The 12,980-nt window shown below is 27.8% G+C and overlaps 3 protein-coding genes across 4 annotated transcripts in view; 2 read left to right on the top strand and 1 right to left on the bottom strand.

The window, feature by feature from the left end:
- The window catches only part of LOC106682452 (glucose dehydrogenase [FAD, quinone]), a 47,076-nt gene extending 43,738 nt beyond the window's left edge, over window positions 1-3,338 (top strand). The window contains exon 9 of the mRNA XM_014423310.3: window positions 2,967-3,338. Coding sequence (XP_014278796.1) covers window positions 2,967-3,320 — 354 coding nt within the window. The 3' untranslated portion in view covers window positions 3,321-3,338. The remainder of the gene's footprint in view (window positions 1-2,966) is intronic.
- Flo2 (flotillin-2) overlaps window positions 1-7,269 on the bottom strand; it is a 359,128-nt gene extending 351,859 nt beyond the window's left edge. Inside the window, exon 1 of the mRNA XM_014423315.3 lies at window positions 7,130-7,269. Coding sequence (XP_014278801.1) covers window positions 7,130-7,178 — 49 coding nt within the window. The 5' untranslated portion in view covers window positions 7,179-7,269. The remainder of the gene's footprint in view (window positions 1-7,129) is intronic.
- A 2,263-nt stretch (window positions 7,270-9,532) lies between these two features.
- The window catches only part of LOC106682458 (uncharacterized), a 291,824-nt gene continuing 288,376 nt past the window's right edge, over window positions 9,533-12,980 (top strand). For both annotated transcript variants that reach the window (XM_067053719.1, XM_067053721.1), the window contains exon 1: window positions 9,533-9,670. The gene's annotated coding sequence lies outside the window, so the exon portion shown is untranslated. The remainder of the gene's footprint in view (window positions 9,671-12,980) is intronic.

The raw sequence follows: 12,980 nt of genomic DNA, 5'->3' as shown, positions 1-12,980 counted from the left end.
TATATTTCACAATTGGAAAATTCTATTGAAATATGGGGACGTTTAGATTATCATATCTTTTTCTTTATTACATCTGTTAGTAACATGTCTTTTTTTGCTTTTATTTATTCAGTAATAAAAATAATTAGGAGGAGGGGTTGTAATCTGTTAAATATTGTATCAATCCTGAAAGAAGATATATAGATAGCTGTATTATCAACACAGTAAAAGTTCTACAGCAGGAAGGAAAGTGAAATGAGAAATTTAAGGTTAAATAGGATATGGGAAAAACAGGAGCCATATGGGAGACCAGCAGTTAGGAAGTGGAATGACATTATTTATTGTGATGCAGAAGGATTTGTGGATGAAGAAGGTAGATTATGTGAAGTGAGAACTTATGAATAATGCCTGCATGCCATGCTGGGTCAAATAGTTCCAGAAATTACATATCTACGTGCTTATTTTAGATAAATGTTTAGGTGATATAGTTGATTAATCACACTATTTGGGCTACGGTAGAATGATTTTTTTGAATCCAAATTGTTGGTTATTAGATTACTTTGAGGTAAGCGTGTCAATATTATTTTTAGAAGTTTTTCAAAAATTACAAGCATTATGGTAAGGAGGCTTAATGGCAAGAAGCTTACAATATCTGCTGGATCTTTATTTGGTTTTCAAATGGCTATTATTTTTGCAGTTGTATGATATTCATTTATTCATACATTGATATATCACAAAATAGTTCAAGCATAAAATACTATAATCTGTTGTTGTTAAAAATAAAATGGTCTTTTTGTTTTAATTCTTATTTACTATTGGGAGAACGGAATCTCAACCATTTGATTGCCTAGTTGACCTAGTTTTAAATGTTTTTATAGCCTAATTCACTACTTTGAATGATCATGAAGTCTGTCCTTAACTGTTTTATTAAATATTCAGTTACTGTTTGTGGTGCCTAAATCGGCTGAAATGCTGGATGCTAATGTGAAATAATTGTCTATAGCAGAATAGTTAAAACAGGTTGACAGTTAAATTGGTGGGATGCCTTGAGGTCGGTTTGTAAGAAATCAATCTATTCAAAACTCTTCACAATCACGGAAAAGTTTACAAAGGTTTCCTGCCACCTGAGGTTCTTTCACATATTTTACATAGGCATTTAATTTTTTAAAAGATATAATGGTACTCAATGCTACTGCTCAATTGATATATTTTTTCTGAATTTATTCTTTGTGAAAATAAAAATTAGAAGTTGAGGAGGTGTGTCATCACATTTGTGGTGATAAGAGTAATATGCCAGTTTTGATTGTCATGCTAAATTTATCAATAGTCAACACCAAATAATATTTAGGTTATAACAATTAGGCTATAAGGATAAACTTAAAAAACACACCCACTTAATTGCAAGGCACTGCAGTAAAATGTAATAATAATGAAAATCATAGAATTATTACTTATGGACGGATTTGAACTAAAATTGTTTATTTTTAAATCATATATCTATATTATATTATTAACAATTTAAAATATCAAATAACAAAATGTTAAATGATCAATAATTATTTATTTTCACTTTACCCTATAAATTGATTATTTGTAATAACTTAAAAAAAAAACCAAAAAAAAACCATAGGGTTCATATAAAGTAAATGGTTACTTTCATAATTGAATGTCAGTTACTGAATAAAAATCCAAAGTCATTGAAGTAGAAATAAATATCTCAATATCTATAAAATGTGATCTTATTTTATTTTTAAAAAACAAACAAAAAATATATATATATAATTTACATAAGAATAATGTCTTGGGATGTTAATGAACTATTTACAGAATGCATTCTGCATATATTTAATAACTGATAATGTATAGAAATCATAAGGACTCTGGGAACACAAGACTGACCAACAATGAAGTTGTCTACACAGGTTTGAGATATGATAGAGCAAGAGATGTGAAATGATCAAAATGATCAATTATAGTAAGAACTATTACTTCATATTTGCAACTTTTCACAAAGAACTTGAAGAACTTAACAATTTAAAAATACGTGACCCTTTGATTGAACAGACGGTAAAGACAATTTTTCTAATGTTCAATAAATAAGTATAAGTGCATATTTGTTATTTGTACATGTGTGGGTGAGTGTGTGTGGGTATGACTTTTTATTCATTATAATTCATAATATATTCATAGGAGCCATAGTTATTTAATGTATGTTTCAAAAATAAATACAATACATTTAAAATCATAGTTTCAAAACAGTAACTTAGTTGAGACACAATATATAATATTCCAATTAATATCATTTAGTATATTCTATTCAATAAAGTTGATCTATACTTCATTCTTAATAATCTCTATATACTCCAAAACTATTCCACTACTGAAAGATACAAATTCATTGATTAATTTTTAAAATAGATTATGTAGTTGTCAAAAATACTAAGTTTTGATAAATATTTCTTTCACAAAAATACTAAATCACAATTAATAGATATATTACAATTAAATTATATTAATTCTTACAAGTTCTTATGTCCCTAATGTTATTTTTGTAGTAATTTGATCATGGATTATAATGATAGTATATTATGAGTATAAAATGTTGAACAGTTGGGAATTACTGGGCTAAACAGAGTAGGTTGTTATTTTAACATGCTGACTGCCAGCTATAAGATGAATTGTAGTTAGCAATATTGCCCAGGAAGCCAAGTATGAGTCCATATTTTTGTACTATAAAATTCATAGCTGCACAAATAAGGTCAGTAAAAAAACAACCAGATAACTCATAGATAACATAATAATATAAACTAAATAATGAGCTATACTATGAGATATCCTGTATTAGCAGTCAGCATGTATTAACCCTTATGACAAAACTAATTTAATTACAACAAAAACCTAGGAACCAGATTATAGAGAATAATATTGAGAAACAATAAATAATGATAAGTACAAATAATAATAATGTTTTTCCTTGAAATAAACAGGTCAGTGAAGGCAGAGCGTTTAAGCAATTTAATTCAAGACTGCATACTATTCCCATACCTGGCTGTAAATGGTTGCCATTTGGTTCAGATAAATATTGGGAATGTGCCATTCGCCATTTTACCATGACAATATATCATCCTGTTGGTACATGCAAGATGGGTCCTGCTAATGATCCAACAGCAGTGGTTGACCCTCGACTAAGAGTGCATGGAATGTCTGGTATAAGAGTGGTAGACGCATCAATCATGCCAACAATTGTCAGTGGAAATACAAATGCCCCAACCATCATGATAGCAGAGAAAGGTTCCGATATGATAAAACAAGACTGGTTAAAACCCCACCACAAAAAATAAGCTGCACCAAACCAAAAGGTAATAAATTAAGTAGATAAAAAAATAATAAATCAGACTATACAGATATACTTAATATATTAAGCCATAAAAAAATTTGAACTAATTTGATTAATGATAGAATTATTTATTAATTTAAAATGGTGATTTATAGCGAAAAAACTTTGTTAGTTTACTTTACTGTTACAATAATCACAAATTGTGTAGTTTCTGTTTTGATAACATATGCTAAGATATTTATTGCAACTATTAGGCAAACCAAGTACCATTTGAATTTCCCCCAAAGAAATCGCTTTGACGATTTTTGTGTTAATTCTCCAAAAATTAAAAAATAAGGAATTTTTTAAATTTTATTATAAATATTGTGATCTGCCACTTTTGGGAAAAAAAGAAAAAACTAAATTTATAAGAATTAATCTGAAATTAATTAATGCTTTGATGATCTTAGGAATCTTTTTTTTTTCATTAGTACAACAGACTATGAAAGTTTCGGCTTTAAGAATGTAGTATCTATACAGATATACTACAATAATAAATTACAAGAGAAAAGGCCCCTGGAGGTCATTCAGCGTCATGATTCTGAATAGTTTTTGTACTGTAGCTGCATGTTATCCACAACTTAATAACCAATTGCTTTGTGACTGATAGTATTCTTCCCAACAATGTATGCTTGAGCCCTAGAAGAAGTAAAAAATTATTCTAAATTCATTCAGGTTCAGCAGGCCAACCATGACTTATATATTCCTTTCTGAACCAGAATGTTTGCTTTGATGAATTAATCTCCCGGTGGTCCTAGAATTGACTGAAAATTACCATTTACATTCCTTATTAAGACAAATGGTGTATGGTCATTATTTTTAACCACGGTCAACATAATTGCCTCCAGGAGGCTAATGGGTCTCACCTTGAGAGAGGGAGAAATCAAATGAGGGTTCTGGCTAAATTTATTTCTTGTGGAAAATGGTCACGAAGGTTGTAAGGGCACTGGGAATTATTATTCCAGTGCTGATAACATGAGATTATGCCTTACTTACTAAGCTAAATAAGAATTATCAATTCAATAGGAAAGTTATTCTATAATATTTATAATATTTTTAACTATCATCATCTTATTAACAGTTAGGAATCATTCTTCTTGACTATATGGAAATAGGATAAAAGGTATGTAATATAAACCCAAATAATGATTGTGTTCCAGAATAAAAGAATTGATGTGAACATCTTCCAGTACTTTGCCAGCTTAAATAAAGTAGTAAGTGAAATCTAAACAGTATATTAATATCATAAAATATACGTATATGATGGAAGTACAATTACATGGTCATAGTTTTAGATCAATTTGATCCGACGTTAAATTTTAATATAAAAATGAATATAGAATTTTCATCATTCACTTATGTATTAAGTCATTAAAATGAAAATTGATTTCAGTATTAAGATTTTTCATCAAATTTCAATCATCCACAAAAAATTACCGAGATATCATAATTTTATTAACCAAGAAAAATTAAAATAAAGGTTTTTCAACTAATATTTTTTTTTCAGGAAGAATTATTTTAATCCTGAATTCTACTAGACATAAAATGGAACATAACTTTGAAGATGAAGATGAAGAAAGAACTATTTTCCGAAGTTTTTATCTGTATAATTTTAAAACTAATTTAAAGGGATTCAAACTAGAATGTAAGTGATACAGACAGTAAAAAATGTATTAGTCAATCAAAATGCAACACTTGGTGATGCACAAAATTATTTTGTAAATTAATAGTACAATGATATTAGCTTATATGATACCAAAGATAGAAAGGAAGTTTCAAACAAATTCTTTGACCAAATCTAATTTAAAAATAGTATATGTGTTTTGTATGTATTAAGGAAACCTTAATATTTATACAAAACAGAATTGTAATAAAAATAACGATACTACAAATAAAATGGTAACTTGGATAGACTGGCAGCGCCTAAATAAGTGCCATATGAAAATACAATAAATGAAATAGCAAATATAAGTTTATAATTGTAAATAATGAATGTACAGTTGTAAAAAAAAAAAAATTAAATTATAAACATGATGATTGACCAAGTTTGTAAATATGTAAAGAGATATACATTCATAAGTAATTCTACCTCTTTGTATTAATCCAATAAAATTTTTTTCCTCTGGATGTTTATTTGTATGAACCTGTAGTGTCATGCAACTTCCCAAGTATTATAAAGAAAAACATAAAACCATTTAAAGAGAACATTTTTTAACAAAGCATTACCTTTTTTTTCACCTTCTTGATAAGATACTTTTTTCTCTTTAGGAAAAATACTTAAAATATCATTAATATTTTTTTTAAATTAAAAAATAATAATTATTGTTTGACGATCACACCAAATATTTAAATAATCAATTGCAGTGCCCATGAAAAAGAAGAAAAAAATAACAAAACCTATATAATTAAGATTAATTTGTCAAATAATGAGAAAAGTAATGTTGATCCTATCTTTTACATCGTTGAATGTATACACAATCATTTCAGGATAAGGCACAAGGAATTAACTGAAATAAGTTTCCAAATAATAGACAGTAAACTGATTAAAACAATAATTATACTGATATTTCAAGTTTCCATAAATCCTCTTGGAAAAATGCAAGGTTTTAATAAAAATCAAAACAACATCAAAAGATAATTAACAAACATTTGCAATCAATAAATTGTTATGTACCATTTTAAAATCTTTTTTGACTGGCACCCAGACCATCTTATCCTTCAAAAAACAAAACAATATACACGATAACTATATTAATTATAACTTCTACAACAACCAAATGATACAAATTACATATATAAAAGTTCCTTAGAAATTTGTCTCCAAATACCTACATGTATGGATATAGTTGCATTATATCTGTTCTTTTAATGAAACATGAAGCAGCTATCAACACATGTCATATGAACTTTTATTATATAGGCTAAAAATTCATATTACTTGATTATTTTGATCTATACAAAATAATCAAGTTATAAAATATTATACTGAAATATTTTATAACTTGATTATTTTGATCTATTACAGTTCTTCATTTAATATCAGTATATATTAACATTATGAATAGAATAGCTAGTTTCAGGCCAATGGAAAACACACACACAAACACAAAAAGAAGGATGTATATTCATTATAACAAGAAATTACAATATTTCGTACATCAGAGGATAAATCTGACAACATAAAACCATCATTTAGAAACTTTCTAACGGAAAAGAAAAACTGCTCTGTAATATTGTAGAGTTAAGAAATTAGGAGTAGAGAAAAGAATTATAAGAATTTATGAATAAGTGAAATGTCTTAAACATTTTTGTTTTACCTTTCTGATGTAATATGGTTTCAAATACATGAGTAATGACAAACTTTATGCATATATTTTAGAGATAGGAAAGAGGAAATTTTGCTATCATTACAGGAAACTGATTTTTAATAACATCATGATAACGAAAATGAAAGTAATACGAATACATAAAATACAATTTAAAAGCTCAGTAATATAATAATATTTTTAAAAAAAAGTATGAAATAAGAAGTTCAAAAGGACTACTTAATAAAAAATAAATAAACAACAGACAATAAATTTAAAGAATCATTAATATTTAGATGACTAAAATAGTTTTAATAATTATTCATACATGTTTCAATATTGACAATAATCAATATAACTACAAACAATAAGAATGAAAACAACTTTGACAGATCAGATGATAACAATTCTAAAGTAAATAAAACAATTAATTGGTATTAAAAGGCTAAGAATTTCAAATAAAATTCACCTGATACGATTAAGGCTTCATTCGGACCAACTGTATAAATGTTTCCCATCACAGATAAAAAAGAAATCAATTTATTTAAATTAATATAAATTCAAAGAACCAAAGAAACCAAACAATCCGGTATAAACTAACAGTCCCGATCGAACCGTTCAAAAATGATAGCAACTGTAGTCAATATACCTACCATAGAACCCGTCAATTTAGAACTTCAAAGTAATTGTAGTATTGAAATAGAAATAAATCTAAACGGAATGAGAAAACTGAAAAGAAGTACAGACTTACTTTGAGATTACTGGTAACTGTTAAAAGAAATGAGGAGAAAATAGAGAGTAAAAAATTTGATATAAAATTAAAAATCACCTATAGCTAGATAATGTTAATTAGTACGGCCGTTTTACAAGAATGTAATGCTTGTTTGCCTTAGAATAATTAATCAGTAAAATATCTTTTTATAATATTATCTCGTGTCCTCTGACAGTAAAAACGTTTTTATTTAATACAGAAATGTTGTCAGTAAAATTATTATCACTCAGTGTTAGAAAGGACCTACAATTTGTGAATAAAAATAATATTTAAGCGTTGAAAAGAACAGTATTGATAGATAGCTACTAGATTACCTTCGTAAGATAAGAAAACTAAGTTACATAGTCACTCCTATTATAAATACTAGAACAAGAATTAATGTTTGTATTATAATAGCACAATAACTATACATACAAAACTGTCAGTTAATTTACTTAATCAAGTCAAGGAATAACTTTGTTATATAAAACAAATCTGCAATGTTAACAACTAAACCCAGTTATAACAACTATCGATAATGATAAGGGAATCTTTAGAAATGCTTAAAACTAAAATGTTTGTATTGATTTTTATACTCAGTGAAAATCGTTTGGAAAATGGAGCCATGTCCAGGTCAATTAAAATTCAGAAGAGTAGCTAAAATACTAAATAAAGTAATATAGGAGTATTATAAGGGGTAAATTTAACAACAATAAAAAAAGAATTATGCAGTTCCTTAACTAGAACAGAGGAGACGAACGGGGCAGCCGCATTGGAATGCTGCACAGTGGGAGGAAATTTATGATTCTTTGGACATGGACGAAAATATTAAACATTTGTTTCAAATTAATGAGCTCTTAGCACCAATTTATGGTCTCATGGGATTACAAAAACGCAAGAATATTCCAGAGATATCAAGTGATAATGAAATGTTAGAGGCAATTTGAATCGCTGTCTACTCACATTGACCCAATGCCGCCCGTTCAAATCCACAGGTTCAGTCTTGACGCAATCCTCCCACCTTGATTTTGCTCAACTCTTCGAACGTTTACCCATCAGAGCAGAATTGATTAACTTCTTAGTGAAACGTTCATTACTAAACCCTTTAATCTTACAAGGCCATCTTATTCCCTGAAATGCTATCACCTGTATTATATTTACCAGATGGATTTCACGCGATTCGGTGTTGTGTGGCCTTTTTAAGTCTCCAGTTATCTCATCCTTCTTTGGTCCGAATATTTTACGCAATACCTTATTGCGAATGAATCCTTTAAAAAAATTCCACTAAAATGGACACAAAAATTCCACAAAGATGAAATTATTCAACTTCTTCAACATATATTCAGATATATCAGTGTAGCCACCTGGTGCTACCTCTACAGGTCCCCCAGTAAATTATAAATTTTAGGACACCAACCTGGTGCAACCAACAAATAATTCACGATGCAAGTAACAATTGTCTAATATTAATTTATTTAATTTCTAGTAAATATCATAGCTTTGCACTTGTCATAATCATGTGATATATTTATTATTGTATAAAAACTCAATAAGATTTGTCTGATCCACTTAAAGTTAAGTCACTTGTTTAAAAACCTCTTACATACATTTCCCTCCAAGAGACGTTACTAGCAAAAATTGACATATTCAATCAGGAATGGAGTCAGTACTTTTGGCGGGTTATGGATTCGATAACTACTACTGTTTTGTTACTTCAAAAGTATTGCTATTTCTCAAAATCTCTGATATACCACTTTTTATAATCACGTTTTCGCTCATTATTCTTTTTCAAACTATTTATTAATACAAGTCACAATAATCACTGAAACTTATGTATACTTTTCAGGGATTCAAAAAAAATTATTTGTTAAATATTTTATATCAGTCTTTCCCATTTTCATTTTTGAAAACATAGGTCACGTCCGATTTTTTAATGAAATACTTCTTCTAAAATTCATGATTTAAAATAAGCTAAGTAAGTTGTATAAAACGTTTTTCAAACTGTATATTATAAAGTTGTAAATTACTATTTATTCTAGATTAAAAAAAATAACAATTGGGCAAAATTTCATATTTTCTATCTAATTTTTTACTGACTTGAGTGAACACAAAATCAATTTACTCTTTCTTTCTTTTGAATATTGTTAACCATTATCACATGAACACTTACCAAGGAAACTTCATTGTCACATATCTATACTGAATACTATACTATTCATGCGCAATCTATGGGGATTTCTTTCTCACTGTTTCAGAATGGTAAGTAGTAAAAATGTATACTATGGAAATATAAACATTTTTGTCAGTAGTTAAGCTATTATTAAAACAATCAAAAATATATATTATATATATATATATATGTATATATAGCTGACCGTAAAGATTTAAATATAAGAAGATAGCCAGGGTTGCGGTAAAAAAAAAAGAAGAGCAAATAGTTTGAAACTATTTTAATGTCCGACGTTTTGCCCCACTTTGCAGGGCTTCATCAGGGCTAAAAAGATATTTAAAAAAAACTGAGAACATTACAACAATAAGATACAATAAGGTAATTTAATTGTATTTTATTGTTGTAATATTCTCATTTTTTTTTTGTATCTTTTTAGCCCTGATGAAGCCCTGCAAAGTGGGGCGAAACGTCGGACATTAAAATAGTTTTAAACTATTTTTTCTTCTTTTTTTTTTTACTGCAACCCTGACCATCTTCTTATATTTAAAAATATATATTGATTAGTGAAAGTAGTAATTAATATTTTTAACTATTTATTGATAGCCAATGTTTCATCCCACTCTGCATTTCTTCATCAGGATTAAAATAAAAAGCTGCAGAGCTGGTAAAACTATGTGATACGTAAATAGAAAAGATATAAAGGTGAAGGTATAAAAAGACAGCTATACAAACAAACTAACATAAAACAACCCGAAAATAGTTAGGAAATGAATGATGAATATCAAAAAGAAATATTTACAAACACAGTTATGAGATTGAACTGATAAAAAATAATATGTATGTTACCTAACAGATCTATTAATTAATTTAGAAGATATATTCACTTTCATAGTAATTAATAATGAACTGATGAATAATATTGAGGCTGTAGTAGCTGTTACCACTATAGAAAGATAAGTAATGAAAGTGATAATAAAGAAGGTAAAAAGTAATTGATCGAAATATCCTGTCGTGAAAGAAATTACTGTTATGATAGTAGTATTAGTACTGCTAAGTAATTATAACATTATTAAGAAAATTAGTATTATAGGGTTAATAAACATATAATATAGGAGGAAGAAATTTTGAGTAAGTAAAATAAAAATCATAACATTTTTATAATAATGCTAAATTGTTTTAAACGTAGATTATATTATCCTCATCTATATCACTCTTCATTTTCTTTATTCTACTTTGCTTCCATCAACATGATATATTTATTTAACCTGTACCACTAATTTACTTATTAATTTTATTATTTATTTCCTATAATCTTAGCAGTAATTACTTTCATCACAGAGTATTTCAATCAGTGAATTTCCACCTCATTTATTATTACTTTCATTATTTACCATTCCGTAGCTTAACAGTTACATCTGCCTCAATATTATTGATTATTAATTACTATGACAATGAATATATCTTCTAAATTAATTAATAGATTTGTTAGGTTACACATATATTCTTTTTTATCAGTTCATTACTCATATTTGTATTTGTTAATATTTCTTTTTGGTATTCATCATTCATCTCTGTACTATTTTCTGGTTGTGTTTTATGTTAGATTATTAGTATAGTTGTCTTTTTATACCTTCACCTTTATACCTTTTCTATTTATGTATAACATAGTGTTACCTACTATGTAGCTTTTTTTTTATAGCCTGGATGCAGCATGGTAGGAAATATTTGCCATCAATAAATAGTTAAAACCATTTTTTTTTTCTGTTTTTTAATGCCACCATCTCCTTTTACTTTCTGTACAGTCAACCCTCTATATGTAATAATACTTAATATACACATTTTAAAAATAAATCGTTGTTAATTTGAACAAAATGCCAATTTGTATGAGAAAAAAAATGTTTATATATTTTAGAAATGTTTCATATTATCTTATTCCGCCTTTGCTCTGCAAATGTTCAATGGTTATTGCATACCAAGCAATGAATTATTCTTTTGAAGAATAAGAAAAAAAACATTATAAATTATACTAAATTGGTTTAAATATATTAAAAATCACAAATACACCAAATCACGCTTCCAGTAAAGTGGGGCAACAAATTTTTTCATAGCAAAATTCAAGTTAGATTTGTTTTTAGGTTCTCCTGAGGCCCTTAAATACGAATTTTATTATAAATAAAAGATGATCAATGATAACTCATATTTCATTATCTTTCAGCAAGAGGAGACTACGCACGTGTCCACTAATGTGACTTGATGCGACCATTAGGTCACATTAGATCATATACTCCTGTCAATATTTTCTAGTTATTTTATTTCTGAAAACATCGATTAGTATGTTATTACCCCACTATCCCATAACAAAGTACTGAAATAATTTAAACCGACTGGACTAGCAAAGTGAGATAAATTATTTTTGATATAGAAAAAAATCGTTATTCGTTCTTTGCTCCTCAAAAAAAGTTGATTACGAATTTTTATAGCATAGAAAATCAAACAAAAAAAAAAGCAATAACTTCAATATGACTTTACCAATCTTCACGAAACTTATGTGTGGTTTATAGCTATCTGAACTGCACGACACAGTACGAAGCAGACCTATTTTAACAAATAAGAACCAAAAATATGATACACCACGTCGGAGAAGTTTTTCTTTATTTGAAACTACCTTTCTCCATTATAAAGGAATAAAATCTAAAAGATACTGATTTGAGTACGAAGATTGGATCGCGTTAGGTCACAATAGTAGACATGCGTAGCCTCCCCTTGTTAGAAGATAATGAAAATAAGTTATGGTTACTAACTAATTGCTAATAATTATCCTATTGATTATTCTATGGTAAATAAGTTATGATTATTCGTGAAACAAAACAATGTAAATAAAAGGGAATACTTTGATAGATTGGGGTCGTGGAATTTTTGGGTTAAATTAAGTTGCGGTCTGAATCTACCCTATGAAGGTTAAATGTTATTTGGTTGAACCCAGTAATTAATCTTGATCATTATACTCTGGCTAGAACATGTTGGCACACTGTGAATTGCCCTACACCCCCACCACCTTTCTTCGGTAACAAAAGGTTTGACCTCAGCGCAGGGTGGGTCTGAGGGATCATCCATTTTCATATAAATAAATAATTATGTAAAATAATAAATGTATTACATTGAGCGTATGATTTGGTGTAAAAAGTAGACAACTAATTAACATTTAAAACACCATAACTGTTGTCATTCCAAAATCTACAAATTGGGGCGAAAGAAAAAGTAGGAAAAATGAAGAAGTCTTTGACATTGTAAATATAGTTTGCTAAGTCGTTTTAAAGAAAAAAAGTTTACTATTTAAGGGGGATTTTCAAATAACGGATATTCTTCAACAAAAACATATCTACAAAAGTAAAATAAATT

The sequence above is a fragment of the Halyomorpha halys genome, unplaced genomic scaffold (assembly GCF_000696795.3).
Source record: "Halyomorpha halys isolate HHAL.00 unplaced genomic scaffold, Hhal_1.1 Scaffold415.1, whole genome shotgun sequence".
NCBI lineage: Eukaryota > Metazoa > Arthropoda > Insecta > Hemiptera > Pentatomidae > Halyomorpha > Halyomorpha halys.
The sequence above is the reverse complement of the archived record's forward strand: the minus strand, read 5'-3'. Positions and strand labels throughout refer to the sequence as shown.